At 35.8% G+C, this 25,375-nt stretch overlaps 1 protein-coding gene and 2 pseudogenes across 1 annotated transcript in view; all 3 read left to right on the forward strand.

Annotated features, from left to right (window-relative positions):
- The window catches only part of DZANK1 (double zinc ribbon and ankyrin repeat domains 1), a 148,996-nt gene that overhangs the window by 42,548 nt on the left and 81,073 nt on the right, over positions 1–25,375 (forward strand). Inside the window, 4 exon segments of the mRNA XM_074209374.1 lie at positions 11,485–11,598; positions 19,517–19,609; positions 23,597–23,719; positions 24,530–24,694. Coding sequence (XP_074065475.1) covers positions 11,485–11,598; positions 19,517–19,609; positions 23,597–23,719; positions 24,530–24,694 — 495 coding nt within the window.
- Positions 1,887–6,287, forward strand: LOC141504403 (alpha-enolase-like; annotated as a pseudogene).
- Positions 3,676–5,166, forward strand: LOC141504402 (glutathione S-transferase-like; annotated as a pseudogene).

Below are 25,375 nucleotides of genomic sequence, written 5' to 3' on the forward strand. Positions count from 1 at the left end.
ATTAATATTAGTTGACTGGACTGAGTAAATGTATAATAATAGATAAACATATCACTATAATCACTATGCCTATGTAATTATACTAAACAGACTAATTCTATTTGGAATAGGGGCAGCTAGGTGGCACAGTGGATAGAGCTGTGTATCCTTGGGCAAGTCACTCTAACCCCATTTCCTTGCAAAAACCAAAAAAAAAATTCTAATTGGAATAAAACTGGGATCTAATTAAAGTCATATCTCCAAAGTTGATTTTATATATATATATATATATATATATATATATATATATTAGTTCTTAGAGAAAACAATTTAATATTGTTTTTCTCAAAGTGATATTTTAGTATGTTAAAATTTAAAACGTTTATATCTTTGTCCCATCATATTTTTGTCCTAATTATTCTAATTCACTTTTGAGAATATAATATTCTCAAACATCTAGAAAGAATTAAAGTACTATAAGACCTAATTGTACACATTAATATATAACTATCAGTGACAATAAATTCAATATGGTGAAATTTAAAAACAGTAAGATCTTTCATATTTGCAGCTAATCACAGTAGCTCAGAGTTCTTTAGTATTGCAACAACAGAATTCTTCATGTATATACACTTTTATAGTTTACTTGCTTTTGTTTAGAAATGTCCTATGAAAGGAAAAGATAGACTCGATTGTAATAATATCAGGACTGTCCCTTTAAAGGCAAAGACTAACTTGACATAAACATAAAGCTTCCTTAATTCTTAATTCAAATAAGAGTTATAGTTCACCTTTATTATGGAACAGCCAGTAATATAGCAAAGTTCCACATTATTCACTGGTTACTGTAACCAGGCTCAAAATTAGCTGGGAAGGAAAATTTCCCATTCACAAGGAAATAGCACAAGACAATCCTTCCTTCACCTATACAAGGTAACCTCTCAACTTTATCTGGTACAAACATCTATTTATAGCATTTATCAGACCATATTCCCTTTTGACTAGCACTTGACTTTTCTCTTACATGATAGATTATTGACTCAATTGAAAATTCAAGCAATTAAACCTGAAAGAGAAAACTCAGAATAATATCAGATTACAATTCTAAGAGATTGTTGCCTCCTCAATCTCAGTTTAGGTATAGCCATTATTTTTTTCTCATGTTGTTAATAATATTTGACAATACATAGAAATCTTAAGTTATGCATCCTTTCTAGTTTAAATTCATCTTAGAGCAGACGTTGATCATTAGAAATTAAGAAAATACATCTCTAAATTACATAATATAATGAATATATCATAGTTAATTCAAAACCTAGAAAAATATTCTACTCTAAACTTTGAGTCTGCTAGATCTCTATATCTTAAAGTACAACATATTAAATCCTAAAACCAAAAGAAAATCTTCAAATCTAAGATCTGTTGATACTAAGTTGGCTTAAAGATGTAACTTTATTACATTCTATTCCATATACACTTTCATAATTTTCATATGCCAGGGTTAAGCATTCTTATCGGATAAAAATCACTTTTTATCAAATAAATTCATGAGTTCCTTTGCTTCATTCATGAAAAATCCTAGTTTCTTTTTAAACTACTTCATTCTTTCATCAACTTCTCTCAGAGTAAATGAGATTTATGACCTCACTAAAGATTAAGATCCAGGAAACTGAAAATTTGACAAATCACCAAAGAACTTGGATATTTACAAGTTCTGTGAACTTTCCCCTATCTCTAATTAAAATATTTTTCATTTTAGACAAAATATGCTCAATTAAATTTTTAACTGTTTTTTAAAACTATAATGGCAACAGTCTCTAACAAAAGAAGAGTTAATTTTCAAAGTAATAAATAAAATTGCCATATGTATTGGTTTTCAAATTAACAGCTTTGCTTATACAGTGATTTCCCCCAAATCATAATAAAAGCATTAAATAAGCAATGTTATGAATTTTAAAAATGTATCACAAGACTTTTTGTTAGTAAAATAACATTAATTTGGTTGAAACCAATGCCAAATCATCTTACACAGTAAATTACTTCATCTATCAATTTCACATTCTATACTAACCACATTTAAAAAACAATATAGGATACTTATGCTTTTGATTCTTAATCATGCAGTTTTCTAAATATATCACCTCCCCACTAAGAAGGCAAACAATTATAACAGTTATATGTATTAAAACATTTCATATTAGCTATATTTTTTAAAAGGCAAGACAAAGAATGAGAAAATTATACTCAGTTTGCATTCAAGAGTTTGTCAGTTCTCTTTCTGGAGCTAGATAGCACATTTTCATCATAAATCCTTTGAAACTGACTTCGATCGTTGCATTGATCAGAGTAGCCAAGTTTTCCACAGTTGATCATCATTACAACATTGGGGTTACTATGTACAATGAGCTTCCAGTTTTTCTTTCTTTGCTTTGCATCAGTTCATCTAGATCTTGCCATATTTTTCTGAAACCACCTCCCTCATCATTTCTTATAATACTATAGTAGCCCATCAAAATCATATGCCACAACTTGTTCAGCTACTCCCCAGTTGATGAACATTCCCTCAATCTTCAATTCTTTGCCAATACAAAAAGAGCTTCTGTAAATATTTTTGTACTGAGTTTTTTCCTTTTACTTTTTTGGGACAGAGATGTAGTGTACTGCTGGATCAAAAACTATGCACAGTTTTAGAGCCCTTTGGAGATAGTTCCAAATTGTTTTCTAGAATGTTTGGATCAGTTCACAACTCCACAAATAGTTCACTAGTGTGCTTTTATTCTCCTCGTCCCTCCAGCATTTGTTATATCTGATGTGTGAGGTGATATTTCAGAGTTATTTTAATTTGCATTTTTCTAAGCAATACTGATTGAGAGAGGCAGCTAGGTAGTGCAATGGATGGAACACCAGCCCTGGAGTCAGGAGGATCTGAGTTCAAATTGGTCTCAGACACATAATAATTACCTAGCTGTGTGACTTTGGGCAAGTCACTTAACCCCACACTGCCTTATAAAAAAAAAACTTTAGCCTCTGCTTCTCTCCTCTGAATCCCATGAAGCCAGCCCCATCCAGAAATTCAACGTGTCGATTTTGAAGATCATTGCAAGAGAGATCTTTGACTCTTGTGGAAACCCCACCGTTGAAGTTGATCTGTACACTTCAAAAGGTCTCTTCAAAAGGTCTCTGCTGTGCCCAGTGGGGCTTCTACTGGCATCCATGAAGCCCTGGAGCTCTGATACAATGATAAGACCTGCTATATGGAGAAAGGTGTCTCAAAAGTGGTTGAGCACATCAGTAAAACTATTGCCCTGACCCTGATTAGCAAGAAACTGAATGTTGTGGAGCAGGAGAAGATTGACAAATTGATGATAGAGATGCATGGTTCTGAGAATAAATCTAAATTTGGAGCAAATGCCATATTGGGAGTGTCTCTGGCTGTTTGTAAGACTAGGGCTGCTAAGAAAGGTGTCTCCTTGTTCTTCCATATTGCTGATCTTGCAGGCAGTGAAGAAGTCATCCTGCCAGTTCCAGCCTTCAGTGTGATCAGTGGTGGCTCCCATGCTAGTAACAAGCTAGTAATGCAAGAGTTCATGATCCTCCCTGTTGGAGCATCAAACTTCAGGGAGGCCATGCCATGTGAATTGGAGCTGAGGTCTACCACAACCTGAAGAATATGATTAAGAAGAAATATGGACACCCCCACCCCATGTGCCCAGACATCTTTTCGCTCCCTTCTCCCGAGACTGCTCCTCCTGGACAACCCTCTCGCCCCTGCAACGAAAATTTGAAACATCACAATGGCAAATAAACCTGTTCTCCACTACGTTAATGGAAGGGGAAGAATGGAAACCATCCGATGGCTCTTGGCAGCAGCTGGAGTAGAGTTTGAAGAAAAATTTTTTGAAACAAAGGAACAATTGCAAAAGTTACAAAAAACTGAACTATTCTTCCAACAAGTGCCAATGGTTGAAATAGATGGGATGAAGCTGGTTCAGACGAGAGCCATTCTCCACTATATTGCTGAGAAATACAATCTACTTGGAAAGGATCTGAAGGAGAGAGCGCTGACTATCATGTACTCAGAGGGAATAATGGATCTGATGGAGTTAATCATTATCTGTCCTTTCCTGAAAGGAGAAGAGCAAATAACAAGACTCACTGAAATCACTAACAAGGCCAAAAAAGATATTTCCCTGCTTTTGAAAAGGTTTTCAAGAGTCATGGACAAAACTTTCTTGTGAGTAACCAGCTGAGCATGGCAGATGTGCAACTGTTTGAAGTTATTTTAATGGTGGAAGAGAAAGTCCCTGATGCACTCTCTGGATTCCCCTCACTCCAGGCATTCAAAACTCAAATGAGTAATCTCCCAACAATTAAGAAATTCCTGGCCCCTGGCAGTAAGAGAAAGCCTATGCCAGTTGCTAAGTATGTGGAAGAAGTTATCAAGATCTTCTTTTGATTCTACAGCAAACAGCACCCAGGGAGAGAGAGAGAGAGAGAGAGAGAGAGAGAGAGAGAGAGAGAGAGAGAGAGATTCTGTTTGTGATTACTCTGTGATTCTATGCTAAACTCCAATCATGCCAGTTCTGATAACCTGTAAGCCTTCTCTGGATATAGCTACTGCCCTAAATAATATTTCAAAGGAACCTAATAAACCCAGGATGGGGAGAGGGGACAAGGGAAAAGAGCATTTTTCATTCAAAAATCTCTTCTTTGCTCAGTAATCTATTATATTGATTCTAAGGGTCACAAATGAACACTTACCTAGCTGAGACCAGTGATTTCTTGGCCTTAGGAGTTTCTTCACTTTAATTTGCTCTAAACCTTCTCAAGTTTTTCTGGTTCACTACCTAACTTCAGGGACACTACCAGTCCTAGTCTTAACCCTCCCATTTGTTTCCTTTACCTGAGGGAGACCACCATCAGCTATATGCCCCCTTCACCTTCCAGAGGTAACCTTGAGAGGGAGACCTTATCTAAACTGTTCTAACACCATGCTGAATGAATGAATTTTGTACTATGCTTTTTGTGCAGAACATAACATTTGAAGTTGGATTGCTCTAATTGTTGGGGGCCTAATAAATGGCAAAATGTTAGTTAATGCTACTGATCTAAACCATGATCGCCTGTAGTGAGACAACAAATGAAACACATATGCATCAAATAAAGGCTTTGTATACACACACGCACAAAAAAAAAAGAAGAAATATGGACAGGATGCCACCAATGTAGGAAATAAAGGTGGCTTTGCTCCTAACATCCTGGGTAATAAAGAAGCTCTGGAGCTGCTGAAGGAAGCAATTGGCAAGGCTGGCTATACTGACCAGGCTGTAATTGGCATGGATGTTGCTGCCTCTGAATTCTTCTGGTCTGGGAAATGTGACTTGGACTTCAAGTCTCCTGATGATCCCAACAGATACATCTCACCTGCTGAGCTTGGGGACCTTTACAAGAGTTTCATCAGGTGCTATCCAATGGTGTCTATTGAAGATCCCTTTGACCAGGATGATTGGGCAGCTAGGAAGAATTTTACTGAAACTATAGGCATCCAGGTTGTAGGGGATGATCTCACAGTGACCAATACCAAGTGCATTGAAAAGGCTGTGAATGAGAAAGCTTGCAATTGCTTCCTGCTCAAAGTGAACCAGATTGGCTCCATGACTGAATCACTCCAGGCGTGCAAGCTGGCCCAGTCCAATGGGTGGGGAGTAATGGTTTCCCATCATTCTGGGGAGACTGAAGATACCTTCATTGCAGACCTGGTGGTGGGTCTCTGCACTGGGCAGATCAAGACTGGGGCCCCCTGCCGATCTGAGCATTTGGCCAAGTATAACCAAATTCTCAGAATTGAGGAAGAACTGGGCAGCAAGGTTAAATTCACTGGAAGGAACTTCAGAAACCCTCAGGCCAAGTAAGCTCCATGACCATGAAGCCTCAAAGCTAATAGGCGACAGTCACCTCTGTAGAAGTCCTCCAAAGAATGGGCAGCACCAAGTAGTAGACCAGTTTTGTTTTGGAGATGGGAGCTCTGCTACTTAACTCCACCCCTCACTCTTCCACCTTTCTGTGTTCTCACTGCTTCTTTCAAACTGTCTTATCAGAGATGGTACCTGATCATTTGGTTCTTTTTTGGAAGACCTCATCTTGTGACTGGGCTGGAATGATCTGTTCTCACCCCCACCCCCAGTGTTGATGTGCAGAGTCATATACTCGTGGTGCAGCCCCCAACAAGCCCATGGGCCAGATCCTTTAGTGGCTTCTATGTGCAGAATAAAAGTATTCAGCAATCCACTGCGGGGAAAAAACTTTTAAAAAATCGTGATTGAGAGCATTTTTTCATATGACTATAGCTATCTTTGATTTCTTCTTCTGAAAACTGCCTGTTCATAACCTTTGACCACTTATCAATTGAGGAATAACTTTTTTATGAAATTGACTTGGTTTAATGCTTAGTATATATTTGAGAAATGAGGTTTTTCTCATTAGAGGAACTTGCAATGTCCATGGTATCTTTTAGCAAAATATAGTTTCCCCAATTAATCTCTTTTAAGTAGGTCTATTTTTGCTTTTACTTTATCTGAGATCATAATTGTTATCCTTCTTTCACCTGAAACACATTAGATTTTGCTTCAAAATTTTATTTTAACTCTATTTTCTGTGTATGTGTCTAAATAACATATTATTGGACCCATTTTGCCTTCTGCTTCTATTTTGTGGGTGAGCTCATCTCATTAAAATTCTCAGTTATGATTGTGTATTTTCCTCTATCCTGTTTCTTTCTCTCTCTTTTTTATCCTATCCTTCCATAAGTCTATTTTGTTTCTATCCATTGCTCCCCTTTTTAACCTGCTTTTCTTCTCTGATCCCCTTCCCTTCCTATTTTCTATTGGATAAGTTATATTTCTAAAAATAACTGAGAGAGAGAGAGAGAGTGTGTGTGTGTGTGTGTGTGTGTGTGTGTGTGTCTATTTTTCTTCTTCTTTGAACTAATTCCAGTTAGGGTGAGTTTCAAGCATTGCTTACCACCCCCACCCTCATTTTCCACTTCATCATAAATGTTCTTCCTTGCATGACTCTTATGTAAGAAAAATTCTCCTATTCTGCCTCTCCCTTTCCCCTTCTCCCAGTATATCCCTCTTTTTCCTCCCTTCATTTTTTTTGGAGACCATTCCAACATAATCAATTCCTTCTGACTATGTGAACTCCTAACTGCCTTAATGACAAAGTTCTTAGGAGGTACATGCATCATCTTCCCATATTGGAATGTAAACAATTCAACTTTATTGAGTTCCTTGTTATTACATTTTATAATACCTTTTTATACTTCTCCTGAGTCTTGTATTTGAATGTCAGATTTTTCTATTCAACTCTGGTCTTTTCCTCAGGAATGCTTGAATGTCCTTTATTTGATGAAATATTCATATTTTCCTCTTAAGGTTTATACTCAGTTTTGTTGAGTGGGTCATTTTTGGTTGTGGTTCTAGGTTCTTTGCCTTCTGGAATATTATATTCCTTATCTTCTGCTCCTTTAATATGGAAGTCACTAAATCTTGTGTGATGCTGACTGTGACTCCACAATATTTGAAATATTGCTTTTTGGATGCTTGTAATATTTTCTCTTTGTCATTGAAGCCACCACTGTTGCTACCACCAAGTGTATGAGCTCCAGACTAACCTCTATCAGACCCTTATCTCAGTGTTATAGATTTCTCCTGCCTACCTCTTAAGTTTTCTTAGGCAGAAAAATTTCTCACCCTGACTTTTTTTTGATTTTACCACTCCAAAATTTAATTAAAGTTGTTTGGAGGGGAATGTTGGGAGAATCTAGTTTGGTGATTGCCCCTAATCTGCCATCTTGGCTCCCTAGGCTGCAGTTTTTTACACAACAATCTTATTAGATCATTTTCTCCTTAGAAATCTTTCAAGGTAGCAGAATCAACAAACAACTCTAGACATGAACTAAATGAAGATTTTCCTAAGAATCTCTTAGGAAGGGTATCAAAGGAGAAAAAGAGAATTTTCTTACTGTTGGGGGGGTATGATCACTTGACCTATGAAGTTTGACACTGGTCAACAGTTTATTTTGACTAGTATCCATATAAACTTCTCCCATTAATCTCAAGGATCATCTTAAGTGAATAAGTATAGGACTGATGCTAGGCAGCTAGTTTATCAAGGCTGCTCAGTGAATTAAATGGATGGATAAAGGATTTCTGCCTAGTAGGTCATATAGTTCAACTTATGGTTTTGCTGCTTCCAGTAGATAGTCACAACTGTGTATCTGGTTTATTTTCTAATGATCACTGGAGAATAAGAGGACTATAGGAAAAGAGAGAGAGACAGAGACAGGGAGACAGAAAGATAAAGACAGACAAAGAGAGGGAAAGAGATCTGCTAGAGGACTAACCAAAATAATAGATGATAGAATTACTCCCTCAAAACTCTTGGTTGATCAGTCCAAAAGGACTACTCATTTGCCCATAAGGGTGACTTGGCTCGTTCTAGTCCTCCCTAAGTAATTCCCCAGATTGAGATGCTACACTAGATTCTGGACACCCAGAGTCCTGAATCCTAATATCTAGTCTGGGATCAGGTGAAATTTGACTATGTTCCACTTGAACCCCAGGGGTACTTAACCAGGTTTCTCTGTGCAGAGTGATCCTATCTAGGTCAAATTCAATGTCTTGAATCAATCATCAAAGAACCCAATTCTGACACAAATTTATGAGTTGAGAACAAAAGATTCCTAAACAGAAATACTTCTTTGAGGCATGCATACCATGCTTTTTTATTCTTAGAATACACAATCATTTAATATCTGGAAAGAATAAATACAAAATAGGCATAATACATAGTGATGCATTCAGAGGCACAGTGGCTGGGTGGGAGACAGGCCCCTCTGACCCTTCTACTCACAATAATTTTCTCCTCTTACAAGCCACCAAAGAAGAATATGAGAGATTATCTGTCTAAATCTTTTATATGCACACTCAGTTCTGGCCCAGCAGCCAATTTAAATAATTTTATACCACCCTGCATTACATTATTTCCTTGAGGAAGTACCTGGGAAGTTCTTGGAGGTCCCAGACTGATAAAAATGGATTGGTAGTGTAAGAGGGCCCCAGAGCCAGTTACCCTCCCAGGAATTCTCCCAATGGCCTGCTTTGAATAACTCATTGTGCTAGGTGTAGGCTACAAGGGGTATTAGAAGGATCAATGGTCTCTGTCCTAAAGGACCTATATTTTAATAGAGAAGATAAGAATGCAAATAAATGTCATGATATGAAATAAACATGATAACTGAGTGAGAAGAACTGAGTGATAGGCATTTTTGAAGGAAAGTAGAATAATTTCTCACAGGGAGAATCAGAAAAAATTTAAGTATAGAGGACCTGATGAATAGAGTATGGAAGGGTATGAATGGGAGTTAGCAAGATTTGAATTCAAATCTTTAATCATGTACTTAGTAGCTTTTTGACCTTGGACAAATCTATTAATCTCTATTAATCTCTGTTTTCTTCACCTGTAAATCAGAAATAATGATAATGATAATCAACAGGGTTGTTGTAAGGATCAAATGTGGTAACATATGTTGCAAGCTTTAAAGTGAATAGAGTGATGAATGTGGAGTCAGGAAATTCTGAGTTCAAGGATGACCTTAGATACTTACTAACTGTGTGACCGTGGGCCAGTCACAACCTCAGTTTCATTTGTAAAATGGGGATAGTAGGACTTCTCAGGCTTATTGAGAGAATAAAATTAGATAATGTTTGTAAAGCATTTGCAAACATTAATGTACTACATAAATGCTAGTCATGTTAATATTATTAACTGTTATAAGTAGAATTTTTGCAACTTTTTGAAAAGTGGATAGGAATCGTTTTGTGAATGAAAGCTATGAAAAGACTGGTAGAATTTCAGCAGGTAAAGTTGAAGAAAGAATTCCATCTCTAGAAAAGACAATGAACTTCATCTCTTCCTGTAGTACATACATGTTCAAGGGAAAGCTCAGCTCAGGATCAGTATCCTGTTCAGAATAGCCCAAATTAAAGCTCATTGGTTCTTAGTTTTATAAAATAAATATATAATAGTTTGAAAGAGGCAACATGATGTGTTCTATGAAGAGTCCAGAAGCCAAGATGCAGGACATTTCCCCAGAAGGAAACAGTCTGGCCAGTCCACTATAACTTTCTCAAGCCTCCATTTCTTCTTTTGTATAAGCAGATAGTAAACTATCCACCTCACTCTGTTCAGAGGAAAGCATTATATAAGTCTTAAAGTAGGATACAAATAAAAGATATTTTCATTTAGTCTTTTGCAGTACTTGGTTTGGCAACAGTTTTTTCCATTCAGTTCATATCAGGATATGCCAGTTTGTCTTCAGGATTAGGTGTGCCAGTCAAAGGAACTGCTAACTCTTCTCATACCAAGGGATCAAACCTATTCTTTTTTTTTAGGTTTTTGCAAGGCAAATAGGGTTAAGTGGCTTGCCCAAGACCACACAATTAGGTAATTATTAAGTGTCTGAGGCCGGATTTGAACTCAGGTACTCCTGACTCCAGGGCCATGCTCTATCCACTGTGCCACCTAGCTGCCCCATCAAACCTGTTCTTAAGTCTCACTTATTCTCCTTTTTATCCTTTATCTCCTCTTTGCTAATATAGACCTAATTTTTTTCTTTACTAATGCATCAGTAATGAGACAGGTGTCCTACTTCTTCCTACCTTGTTTCTATTCCCATTCTCCATTCTCCCATAAACTCTCATAAAGTCCATTCCCTCAAAAACCCATTAAAGGTTTATCCTCTCTGTGGAAAATTTAAAATTTATAAGTCTTTCAACAATATTAAAGGATTGGGAAGTCTAGATCAAAATTCTTAACAAAATTGTTACCTTTGCTGGTAGTCTTGGGAAAAGACAGAATGAATGACAGAGAGCTTTCTCATATATGGTTCTTCTGAGTCACAGTCGAAATGCAGAAAGCAGGTTAGCAGTGATGGCATCCTTTTTGAGCTTGTTACTGAAATGAAAGAGGAAGCTTTCAGACTAATCAACTGATCTTTCACTGACAAAAGATTAAGAAATTGTTATTATTAATAAATTATGAATCTAGACATTGAAAATATTAAGGCAGTAATGAAGCTTTCAAACTGAAATAGAAAACTTGATCATGAAAAAATATAGAGTAGTTTGTCTTTGCAAATAGATTTCAAGAAGTAAGCTAGGCTTGTTGCCTTCATTATTTGGCACTGGGGAAGGGGACAGTAAGTATATCTTAATCTTTGTTTTATAGAAAAACTGAAACTAAGATAAATCATAATGATATCTTTATTTTAAAATCTCAAAATATGTATTCAAATAAGCATATTGACTTTACTATTGTTGCACAGCCACTTAAAGTATTTGGATTAATTTTAGGCTTTATGAAATCCTTAGTTCAGTATTACTTAAAAGTTTATTTTACATACTAATTTTTTTCAAAATAAAAGCAACTATCACTTTTATACAGATGGGAATATGCATTCAGTGCAGAAGTGTGGTACCATTGAATACTCCTTTATGTATTATATGTGAAGCCCCTCTCGTTCCTCAGCTGCAGCCTCAGGCCAACATTCATTTAAAGGTAATAAAAATTAAATCATGAATAAAAGCTATTGAAATTATTGTTTGGAATAGTAGAATACACATTTTTATATAACTTGTATGGCTAATTGAACTATTGCCACAGTAAAATCCTTGATCATATGCAATGTTTATTAAATAAGAGATATATTTATTCATGGCTGGTTATATTACACAGTATAACCAGCCAACAGTATCTATATGCATGAGAGATAGGTACATGAAAGTTCCTTCTGTAAAATTATTAAATATAGGGTTTCTAGGTTATAATCATTATGTTTAAATTTTATAATATTCTAAACTTTAGGAAAATTTTTACTTAATACATTTGATAAATATTTTTGATAATTTTTAATCTGATAAAAACTTAATATTATGACTAATTTTTTATTTTGTTTTATTATTATGGATGTTATATAAACTATTCTCAAGTTTCTTTTTGCTATGATTAGCTATATCATCTCTCCTGTAAATCCTAGCAAAAATGAAACATAGTTTTCTTCTATACATGTAATTATATCTAGTATCTGTTAGCTAATTAGAAATTAGTCTTATATCCCCCTTAATTCTAAGTGGTGACTAAAATAAGGAGATTGTTATAAAATAGCAATCCAACTTTACCAACTTAACATTCTTTTGGTTCCAAAACAGACTAATTAGCAATAAGAAAAACTCACACTAAGAAACAAAATTAGTTAAGATTATCCAGTCAAATTTAGAATTTTACCTATACTCATAGTTGAGATCCTTACAAAGATAATTACCTGAGACTGAACTAATTTGAACATAACTCAGCTATGTCAATAAAAAATAAGAACTGAATTTAATAATCTTCCTGTGTTATTGCTTGATTTTCCCACTTCCAAGCCCTCATAGTTTGAAATGTTCCTAATTGTCATTGGCCCATTATATTTCCAAAATATGTGATTATTAAAGACAACTTAATTAAGGCATCAAGATAATATAAATCATAATTTACTTATTCTTTTACCAAAAAGTTATTTCAAAGTGTGCTAAATATCTTTCACATGGTGACTTCTGATCGACTGTTAAATTTCAACATTACAGTAGAAGCTACAGATATCACTTCCAGAGCATAAAGCACTATGTCAGCTAATACAAGCACCATCGGTATGCATCTACCACACTTTGTTTAGCTATTCCTTAACCAGTCAGTACCCACTTTATTTCCAGTATTCTGTTACCACAAAAAGTGATGCTATAAATTTTTTATGTATGATACATTGACCTCCTGAAAGATGTGCCCACTAGTGGATTTTCTAAGCCAGACAGTTATTTCTAGACCTGAAAAATATGAGGTATTTTGTTTTAATAAAATTTGGATTCAAAAAAATTTTCCCCAGGTGACCACTTCCCTTTTAACACAATTGCTTTGATTTTATAAATGTAAAACCTCTTTAATTTCATGTAATTGAAATGATCTGTTTTATGGTATATGATCTACTCTGTCTCATGATTGGTTAAGAATTCATCTCTTAGCCATAATGGTTAAAGAAATTTGATCTGGCTCTCTTCTAATTTTTTTTAATGGTGTGATCTTTGACACTCTGTCACATATCTATTTTAGTTCTATAGTTGCACATTCTGTAAGATGTTGGTGTAAACCTAATTTCCTGTCAAATCTCTTTCCAGTTTTCCCAGCAATTCTCTTCAAATTGGGAGTAGTTTGTTCCCCAATTAATTTATGTTCCTAGGTTTATTACTGGGCAGTGGGTTGTTGAGATCTGTTGTTTCTGATTCATACTTATTTAGTCTGTCACTTTTTTAAATCAGTACCAAGTAGTTGTGGTGATTTAAGGTTCTAGAAGTCCTTTCCCCCCCAAGATTTTAATCTTGCTCTATGAATTATCTCCTTGGTAGCTTGATTTTTAAAAATTTATCTCCTTGAGTATAGACCTTCTTTTAAATTATTTGTTATTTTTTTTACCTAGCTCTATTATGCTAGGCTGATTAGTATAGCACTAAATCTAAGGTTAATTTAAGTGATATCATTATTTTATTATATTAGTATAACTTAACCATGAATAATAAATATCCTTCAATTACTTAAATAATTACTTATTTCATTATGGAGTGTTTTATAATAGTATCTATTCATATCTTGTGTTCATTTTAGATTGACTCCTAGATATTTTATGTATTTCATAGTTATTTAGAATGCCTCCCTTTTCTATCATTTTCTCTTGGGTTTTGGTACTGTTATGTTTTATTGATTTTTGTGGGTTTATTTTGCAGCCTGTTACTTTACTAAAGTTGTTCATTGTCTCAATTTCTTTGCCTGCTTCATGTTATGAGTATTGATTAGTGATAAGAACTTGATTCTAGAGAAATGGGCTGAATACTTCCATAGTATACTGAACAGACCATCATCCATCAATGCTGAAGTCACTGACCATTACCTTTGGTCAGTCCCTCCCTAACTGAAGTTACAGCTGAAGAAGAGGTTTTTGAATGCCTTTAGGATCCTTTCATGTATCAAACCACCCGGTGCTGATTCTAAAGTAGGGTTTTATTGGTTTTAAAAAACTGAATGAAATTTTCTAGGTTATATGGCAAGAAGGGGTTATTCCCTAGGAGGTCAAGGATGCCTTCTCTAAAAAAAAAAAGGTAAAGAAATAGAATTCTCTTGTGACAGTCACAGGGGCTTTCTCTTAGTCATTGCAGGCACAATTCTTGCCACAGTCCCCTTTAATAGGCTGATCCTCCACCTGGAAGATGGTCATTTACCTGAGAGCTATTGTGGCTTCAGAAAGGGCTGAGGAATGGTTGCTTGGGTTTTCTCACTGGATCCTTGCAGCAACTGTGTGAGTTAAAATATATTACTATATTTTGCAGATGAGGAAACTAAGCCAGAGATAGGGTAAGTGACTTGGTTACCCAGCCACCATATGTTAGCAAGTGTGGGGTATAAACCCTTGTCTTGGCTATGAAGCTAAGTTGACTCTGTCCTCTATGTCAAGCTTTTACTTTTGCTGCCCAACAACTCCAGGAGCAATGCCAGAACAGAAGTCTATACATAATGTTTATACATCTGACCAAGACCTTTGATACTGTCACTTATGAGGGCTAATGGAAAATTAACAAAATTTGGTTACTCGGAGAAGTTCAGTATTGACTTCAGTTTCATGATGGTATGTTTGCCCATCTTTTGGATAATGGACAATGAATCTCATGCTTTCCCAGTCACCAGTGAAATGACTCAAGGCTGTGTCCTTGCTCCCATGCTTTTTAGCATGATGATTTTAGCCATGTTGTCAAACACTTTCAGTGAGAATAAACATGTTATCAAGGTCAACTACCACACTGATGGTAAATTCTTCAAAATAAAAAAGTTGTAAGCCAAGACTAAAATGAAAGGAAAGTTGGTATATGATTTTCTGTTTGCAGATACTTGTGCACTATGTGCAGTAGTGCACAATTGTGCACTAGAGCTATGCTCTAATTTTGGCCTAACAATTAACACCAAGAAAATACAGGTGCTTTATTAGCCAGTACCACACCATCCATATGTGGAACCATCAGTTAAATCAAATGGAGAAGTTTGGAATATTGTGGTTAAGTTTACTTAATCTTAGTACTATACAGTTGACACACTTGCATTGCCCAAGCTAGCTCTAGTCTGGGAGTCTCCGAGGGAAAGTATGGAGAGAAGAGGTATTAGACTGACTACCAAACTGAAGGGCTGCAAGCCATTATGTTGACCTCAATTTTTGTATGTCTGTGAAACTTTGGGCAGTCTACCAGCACCATGCCAGGAAACTGGCATTCCATTTGAATTGTCTTAGGAACATTCTGAAAATCACCTGGCAGGAGAAGATACCAGACACTGAGGTCCGTCCTTTCTTGATCTAATTTGACAAATTTTCCAACACTACCACAGAGGACACAACTCCAATGGGCTAATAACCACATTGTTCGAATGCCAAATGTACTCTTGTCAAAAAGACTTATTTTTTGGAGAACTCACAGGAAGGTCAGAGAAAATAATACAAGGATACTTTCAAGGTCTCTTTTAAGAACTTTGGAATTGATTATGCAATATGAAAGACATCAACATAGAACTGCCCGGCATGGCATGCCCCCACCAGAGAAGGTGCTATTTTTGAAGTAGTTCAAGAGAAACATGAGATGTTCAAACTTAGAGAATACACCTCAAATGTTCACATAGCCTATTTGTACCCAACATCTGGTAGAGCATTCTGAGCTTATATTGGTCTGATCAGCCACAGGCAGACACATTATAACTTATCTCTAACATAATGGTCATTTTGATCTTCTTCAAGAATGAAAGACAACAACCACTATCATCATCATGTTATCAGCAAATAGACATAGCTTTGTTTCTTCATTGCTACAATGTATGCCACTAACTTCTTCTCTTGTCTTATTGCTATTGACTAGCAATATTTTTTGCCATTTGTTGTTAATAAAAATAGCTAACATATATTATATTCCACTTTAAGATTTAAAAAACACCTTACAAAGGTTTTTTCATTGGATCCTTGTAGCAACTGGGAGAGTTAAAAATATAATATTATTATATTTTATAGATATGGAAACCAAGCCTGAGATAGGGTAAGAGACTTGGTTACCCAGCCACCATGTGTCAGTATGTGTGGGACATGCACCCTTTTCTTGGATATGAAGTTGACTCTGTCCTCTATGCCAAGCTACCATTTAATAAAGGAAGCAGATATACTACTTAGTTTGTATTTTTTCTTCCTAATATTCAAAAGATTGCCACTTGTTGGAAAGTCTAAAGACTTGTCTTCCCAAACCTGTTTAAAAAAAACTAAAACATTTTATTCTATTATTTCTATTAATTTTTCTTTAAGATTTTATTTATTTTGAGTTTTATAATTTTTTTCCTTAATCTTTCTTCCCTTCCCCCCCACAGAAGGCAGTCCATTAGGCTTTACATTGTTTCCATGTTATACAATGATCTAAGTTGAATGTGATGAGAGAGAAAAATCATATCCTTAAAGGAAGAAAAAGTATAAGAGATAGCAGAATTATATATCTATTAATTTTTCCTTTTACTATTAGCATCTATATATGCTTGATTGGAAGCCAATGACAGACTTCTTATGCAACTTTGAAAGATTTCATCTTGACTCTAAAAAAAGTTGCCCTATAGTACTATTTAAGGAAGCTATTTTCTCCTCTTAATTTTATATATTCTAAGATAGTGGTTGTCAGTGTGGCTCAGGACACCAGGGGGTACTTGTTTTTAAGACATTTTAATTTCAAACATGGTAAATATCAATAGATATATAACCCACATAAACAAGAACTGATGCTGTAGAGTGATGATAAATAACAGCATTTAAAGTGGGTAAGAAATATTTTGAATGACATACATAGAAAAATAGAGCATCTTGAAACTGATAATCTACCAAAAAACTTCTTGTCATATTGATGAAAAACTTTTTAAAAAAAATTAAATGGGCCATGCAGAATTCTTATAGAATTATCCTGGCTACTCAGATAAAAAGCAGAAATTACATGTTGAGAATTATGATATATACGATAGTTTATATTAAAAATTTTCATAGTCACAGTTCTTTTGGTTGAGGGAAAAAAGGATACTAATTCTGACTCAAAAGGTCCTGGGTTCAGATCATGGTTTTGACATTTAAGGCCTTATGATAGGGCAGCTAGGTGCTGCAGTGGATAAAGCACCAGCCTTGGAGTCAGGAGGACCCGAGTTCAAATATGACCTCAGACACTTAATAGTTACATAGCTGTGGGGAGGGGTATTTTGTTTAATTGTAAACAAGAATATTTTATTAATATAAAAAAACATTTGTACAAAATGAGAATAAAAAATAAATTTAAAAAAATAGTGCAGTGGATAGAGTACAAGACCTGGAATTAGGGGGACATGAATTCAAATCCAGCCTCAGACTCTTCCAGCTTTGCCTCAGTTCATCATCTGTAAAATTAGATGGAGAAGAAAATGGTAAAGCACTCTGAGAAAGAATTGGATATGACTGAAACAACAGAACACAGGGTTTAATTACTACCTGTGATTTTTTTGGGGGGGGTTATTTTTGTAAGACAATGGAGTTAAGTGACTTGCCCAAGGTCATACAGCCAAGTAAATATTAAGTGTTGGGGTTGTATTTGAATTCAGATTCTCCTGACTCCAGGACCAGTGCTCTGTCCTAGGCATTGTTTCTATCACAACATGACTATAAACAACTCCACTCCTACCTTCTGCAACTGGCCTTCGTTAGTTCCCCTTAATATTAATACTTTCCTCTGAGATTACCTCCAAAATGTTAACTTCTTGACAAAAATAAATAAATAATTACATAGCTGTGTGACCTTGGGCGAATCACTTAACCCCTTGACTGAATAAATCATTGAATCTCAATTTCCTTATCTGTATAGTAAAGATAATGGTTCCTATACTACTTATCTCACTAGTTTGTTAAGAGGACTAAATGATATCATGTTATAAAATGGTAGGCAAATGTTGATTTTTGTTTTCCACTTAATGTAACTTTACAGTTTTGGTAAGGCTTCTATAAATCTGAGAACATAAAATACTTAAGAAACAATTCCCTTTTTGACAAAAATTGCTGGGAAAACTGGAGAGAAGTCAGACAGAAATTTGTATTAGATAAACTCCTTGTACCACAATCCAAAATGGGTATGCAACTTGAATAATAAAGGTCACACTATAAAAAAGTAGATAAGAACAAAATCAGACTCCTTTCATAGCTAATACTGGAGGGAGAATTCTTGATCACATGGGATAGAACTGATCACAAAAGATAAATAATTTGTATTATGTGAAATTAAAGTTTTTGTAGGGATGTCTGCTGGGGCAATAGCTGTTTTAAGTCCTAGGCTAAGACCCTTAGATTATGATTCCCACTTTTCTACTGCTCTACAAGAAACATTGTCACTGGGGTTGAAATGGGTTTAAAAAAAATGCCCTGGGTGTTGATTTTGATTTTTAATGGAGTTCTTATTTTTTAACAAAGATCTTTAGAAATTCACCTTGTTGCAGTCTAACAACTTTGGGGACACCTCTCTCTAACCTGAAGCCTCCCAACTATAGTTACACACAAGCCAGAAATGCTATGACTTCAGCCATAAATCATCATGTATGTGTTGGAGCCCCTCAGAAAACAAGTGGCCATGTATTTTACTCTGTAATTAACCATATGTTTCACCAAATTGTTTTAGGAAAACAGTTTAAGAGAAACCTGATCTTTTTCTTTGGTAAGAGTAAAAGACTGGAGACTCCAGTGTGACTCCTGTTATAGAATTGATTCTTTACTTCTATAGCATTGTGAGCTTCAGGAAAAACCTTGAGGGGGAACAAAGCACTTCTCATTGCCTCAAGGAATTTTTTTTTTAATCTCTGAACTACTTTTAGAGCTGAGAGGAAATTTCCATTCTGTTCCTCTCCCTAAAGATATCCACTTGAGAAATAAATGCAGCCTTTATTATTTTTTGAAAAAGGTATTTTCAAAATTTAGTTTATTTTAAAATTTTTTCCAATTACATGTAGAGATAGCTTTCAGCATTCATTTTTCCCTCCTTTTTTCCCCCCTCTGTCCCCAAAACAGCAATCCATATATTACTACAGCATTTATAATATCATTCCATGCCTCTTCCTCCATAATTGTAGTCACTGTTTTCCAACATGAATTTAGAGCTAAAATCATTCCTTTGATACAGTGTCATACTTCCTAAAACCAACAGTAGTATTCCTTTATGTTTAATGTTCACTTATCTGTTCCTTATCCTGGTTTGTTTTCTAAAAAATTTGTTTAGAGAACTGAGGGCTGATACTGTACAAGGACCTTGATTATTATTTTGTTTAAAACAATACTTTAAAACAATATTTTGCCTAAAACAATACATTATTTATTTCTAAGGCTAAGAAAATCTGTCATTTTTGTGGAACTGGAAACCCCACTCTCTTTAAGTACTGTGTGACATGTGAGAGTCGCCTGCCTGAGACATGTATGGTAGGTTCAATGCATAATGACTTAAGCTTGCTTCAAAATTGGATTATTGTTGAGTAAAGTTTTGACACAATTTCTCCCGATTTTACCAGAGGTAGCTGTACTCTCTCAAATAAATCCAGGAACACCTAATTTCACATTGACTCCTGGTAGCCTATAGGAGAACCAGGAAAAATACTCTTCATGAGAAGAGGTTGATCTTTGCTCTGTGTCTCTCCAGAGAACAGTAGGGGTTGGAAGGGGATTTATCATTTTCTTTTTGTCATATTTGAACTCAGGACAGCCTGACTCCCAGGCCAGTGCTTTATCCACTGTGCCACCCAGCTGCCCCCATTTTCCCCTTACCATGCTATGTTCTTTTGCATTGGAACTACTCTCCCAGTAAATTTTAGACCCCCAATCCTCCACTGAGCAGATAATAAGTAGAAGTGTCTCCAAATAGAGTGATCCCTGGCAACAGAGAAAGAAACTAGCAGTGGAAGAAAAATAAAGTTAGCATTGGCCATCTGAAATCATGTAGGATCGAGGAATCAACCCAAGGAGCCATCATCAATCAATCAATCATCAGTTCCTGTGAATTGTATTAATATCTCTTTGAAGATAACTTTCAGAGCTCTTGAAATCTCTTTCTATGTCTTTCTCTTCTCTTTCTCTATTTGTATATAGATATCTGTAAATGTAGAAATCTATCTGTCCATACGCAGATACACACATCCATCAACAAGCATTGAGGATTTACTATGCTCTAGACCTTGTGCCAAATACTAGGATTATAAAGAAAATCAAAGAGCTGTTTCCTCAAGAAACTTTTATTCTAATAGGGAAGAGTTAATTTTAGAAGGAAAGACCTCTTAGAGATGGTGAAATTTGAGTTGAACCTTGAAGGAGGGGCATGAGATGAGAAGAAATAGCCTTCCATGCATGAGGAATAGCCAGTGGAAAGGTACCAAACCAAGAGAAAGTGTACCATGTATGAGGAAAAGCAAAACCACTAGTTTGTGTCCATAGAGTACACAAAGAGAAAGAAGACTAGAAGAAAGAAGACTGGAAAAAGAGCAAGAGTCCAGGATGCAAAGAGCTTTAAATCTCCCAAAAAGCAGTTTTTTTCCTTAAAGACCACTAAAATTTATTGAATATTAGTTTGTGATTTTAATTTTTCCTCTATACTGGCAAAATATATACCTTCCAAAATGCTTATTTTAAGACACAGCAGAATCACAAATCTTATATAACCAATTTTCCTGGGTTAGTTACTCTTATGGAAAAGTACATAAACAATGGGGGCTTCCCATTTCTATCTCAGAAGGAAGTGTCCATTTATTTTAGAAAATAAATGTTTTGGGGCAACTGGGTGGTGCAGTGGACAGACCACTGGCCCTGGAGTCAGGAGGACCTGAGTTCAAATCTAGCTTCAGACAATTAATAATTGCCTAGCTTTGTGATCTTGGGTAAGTCACTTAAACCCATTGTCTTTAATAAATAAAAAAAAAAATTTAATAAAAAAAACAAAAGAAATGTTTCTGGTGGATATATTTTCATCCCAGCATAAAGAATGAAGCTGCCTAATACCATCATAGGATGCTCAAGGCCTCAGCTCTTCCTTTCCTGAATGATTATCAGGAAGAATATATTTCCCTGCTTTCATTACCTTCTCTTCCTCCTTGAGGACTATTCTCAAGCATTCTACCAGTTTTGTGGGCACATTCAAAAACTTGGCAACAGACTAGCAACCTATAAGATTGTTTAGGACTTAGATTGTCTTCTGTTTATCTACATTGAGGCCCAGTCTAAAGGAGCATTTGTGTTTTAGGAAAATCATTTTGACAATTGGATGGATGAAGGACTGGAAATGAGAGACTTAAGATAGGGAAGGAAATTAGGAACTAAAGTACTAATGCAGGTCAGGGGTGATGAAGTCCTAAACTAAGGTTATGGTTGTGTGAATATGGAGAATATAAGAGAAATTGAGAAGATGGAAACAAGATTTGATAATTGAATGGATAAGAATAAGGAGAATGAGGAGTTGAGGATGACCCTGCAGGTGGGAACCTAAGTGATTAAAAGATGACATCTTTGACAGAAATAAGAAGTTTGGAAAGACAGAGGTTGATGAAAATATGAGTTCTAATTTGACCATGTTGAGTTTTAGTTGTTGACAGGATATTCAGTTTGAAATGTCCAACATGCAACTGGTGGTGAGGAACAGGAAAGAGACTAAATCATTGTGCATGGTAGGTATGTGTATCTGCGAATAGACAGATCTCTGCATACAAATAGGTATAAGATATCTACATACAGAAAGAGACAGGAAAGATACACTGAGAGAGAGATTGAGAGGTATCTGAAAATTGCCTTCATGGAGATGATAATACAATTCACAAGAGCTGATGAGATCATCAAATTAAAGAGTATATAAATAAAAACTAACAGCATCCATCACACTTAGAGAACTTGGATTTTGCTGTTCCTACCCTGATGTGAGTAGTGCCATTTTTTCTGAGCTCTTCCCTTCAGGCATGATTCTCTTTTCTAGTAAGCTCCCTGGGGAAAATGGTTTTCCTTTCAAGACTATCATGGGAAGACAGCCGGAAGAGGAATTAACTTGAGTAGGCCACCTCAGTAAAACAAGGCCTCACTTACAACCTTTCCTCCCCACCAAAGACTACTAAATTCTGTTGTCTAAGAGTAGTCTGTTCTTCACTTTAGGGAAACTATAAAATTAAGAATCAGTAAAATATATTTTATTAAACATTAAGCTCCCATTTTTTCCCAGGAGAGGTCTCAGCAGTAAATACATTTTATTTCTTTCTCCCTGTGTACTTTACTGCCTCTTCCACAAAGAAGCAAAGAAAACACAAATGAGGAATTCAGTGGTTAACCACAACTTTCACATTCGCTTTAAGGACTAGGGGAACAGGCATGCAAATAAACTTTCAAACAGAGCTAAGCTTTTAGAATGAACACATGTTGTCCTTGGGTAGTGAGAGGGAAAATGGAATCGTCATCTTGTATCTGCCTTCCTGGGCAATTTCAACAAAACCAAGATCTGTCCAGACAAGGTTCAAACTCATCTCAAGTCCCAAGACAGACCCCTCTCAAGGTCCAGGGCTGGTGACCTCATTGCTGCAACTCTTGTTTCCGCTTCCAGAGTGATTGAATCTGTCCAGTTATTTTTCAATATTTTTCAATATTCTCCCTGCACTGTTAGAGCTCCAAAAGTTGCCTGCTCTCTTGTCTAGGTACAAGCAAAGGTGGACATGTTTTGTGCTCATACCTCCAGCATGTTTGTATCTATAGTTTCTTGAATCTCTTTTCATGAAGTTTTTGACCTCTATCTTTTAAGACTAGGAGAAAGGAAAGCCTTTTAGTCACAGTCCCAATGACTGCTCAGGGGTTCAAGTAAATAAACACTAGGGAATTTCTTCCACTTGTAGGCATTAGTCTTCAACATCATTTACATATGGAGAATAGTAGCATCTGTTGGCCTTTTTTGCTCTGCTGTGCTGAGAAATGGAGTAGTTTATATTGAAATGCAATGGATATGGGTTTTTACAAAGTAAACCTATTCTAGTTTAAACTGGTTTTTGTTCAATATGACTCAAATCCCTGCCTCTAAGGCATTGATCACTGTCAATTAAGAGAAAGCCTCATATCAATGGGACCAATTTAGGGCCTCAGTTCATTATTTTTATAGCCCTAATCATAATGATTCCAATTAGCATGCTTATTAGAATAATCTCCTTGTAGCAGTTAACTACAGATATATTCTGTTGCTCTTCCACAAGAGAAGGCCCATGAACAATCTGTTCTACATAGGTAACATTAAAACCCATTTTATTTACTGGCCAGAAATATTTCATATACTTTAGCATTGCTCTATTACTCCATTAAGTGTTATTGTTGCTTGTTTTGGGTTGTTTAGTAGTGGGGGGAGGAGGAGGAAACAGAAAATATTGTTTCTCTTCCTTAAAAATAGTTTTGTTTCACTAGCCAATATTCACTGGAGAAGTAACTTTGCCTCTTATCAGTCAGAAGGCAGCAACCATTTCCTGTTCAAAATGTGGCCGCAGGAATCGGCGAGATGCACGTTTTTGTGACTGGTGTGGCACTAAGGTATGTACAATTCAGCTCAGATTTCTTTAGTCCTGATCTTCTTGAAGCTGATCTTGATAGACCCAGGTATTATAATAGGGACATCTATTTATTTGCTCAATGTTCTCAAGGAAACTAAAAGTAGGGATAATTTTTTTTTACTTCAGAAAAAAATGAACCGCCTTATTAACTGAATTAATAGTCACTAAAATCACTTCTACATGTCTTTTGGTAGTCACTGTCAGATTTGTGTGTTCTATTAACCTAGCCATGGGGAACCCTTGTTCACTTTGAGTGTTCTACTCTGTTATGATATCTCCTTCAGGTGTAGAGATGATTTTGTGCTCTTGAAAATGATCTTCAAGACCAGGGCCATTTCTTCCTTCTCTCCCCTGCTTCCCTCACCATCTCCCAAACTCTCTCCCTTACTCCTTCTCCATTTTTTTTTGGTTTTTGCAAGGCAATGGGGTTAAGTGACTTGCCCAAGGTCACACAACTAGGTAATTATTAAGTATCTGAAGCTGGAATAGAACTCAGGTCCTCCTGACTCCAAGGCTAGTGCTCTATCCATTGCACCACCCGCCACATCTTCTCCTTCTCCTCCTCCTCCTTTTCTCTCTCTCTCTCTCTCTCTCTCTCTCTCTCTCTCTCATCATCATCATCATCACATTGATTACAAGAATGAATTTTTTCTGCATGACATCTCTCATGAGACCATTTATTATGGTACAGATGGGTTGTGACTTGCATGGGCAGAAAGAGGAGCATACTGATGAAATCACAGCTCTTTGAAATTGTCCCTAAAATTAAAAATATCTTCTGTTTTTCTAGCCCACGGTTCCTGCTGGCTATTCCATTTGCCCTAAATGCAAAGCCAGCAATTATCCAAATGCTCGATACTGTAGCTTTTGTGGTAATTATGTGGAAGCCTTCACAAGCATAGAACCAAGTAATTGTGTGATCTTTAATGGCAAAGGAATGGAGACTCTTTCTGAGGTAAGTTCTATAAAAGAGAATGCCACAAATACTTTGAATTATATATAGTCATATTATTTGTGTACTATCTGTCCCTGTGTATTTTTTATTGTTCATGATAATTTGTATTTTTATGAAGGACTTAGGCTCAAAAGATTTAGTAGCTGGATGGATGGCTCAGAATATTCTGGATCAATTGAGTCCCTTAGTTGCTTTTGATGAATTTACAGGCACTGACCATTTTTCTTTCTAGTGAAAAACCCTTCCATGAAGATGGGTTTGCTCTGACTCTTTGCTAAGTGACATTTCCTTTGCAAGCTGACACAGAAGTTCTTGTTAGATGTTCATGACTATGGAATTGTATCATAGATGATTGTTACCTGAGAGTGAAGAAGATGGATGCTAGTGGAGTTAGAAAGCTTTGGAAATACTTCTACCCTTCTCTTTTGGGTCCCTTGGATTCAGAATTTTTTCCCTTGAACAAAGTATATAAACAATAGAAATTTTTATCAAAGAAAATTAGGGTAGTCAAACAGCATACCAAAATTTATGGAATAGAGCAGTCCTTAGTAGAAAACATTTCTAAATACTTTTTGTTAACAAAACACTTTCATTGTTTTGCATGACTACATTTATATAGTCTATATCAAATTGCTTGGTTTTTCGAGAAGATGGGGTGGAGAGGAAGGAAGAGAGATAATT

Source organism: Macrotis lagotis, chromosome 1 (genome assembly GCF_037893015.1).
Source record: "Macrotis lagotis isolate mMagLag1 chromosome 1, bilby.v1.9.chrom.fasta, whole genome shotgun sequence".
Lineage (NCBI taxonomy): Eukaryota > Metazoa > Chordata > Mammalia > Peramelemorphia > Peramelidae > Macrotis > Macrotis lagotis.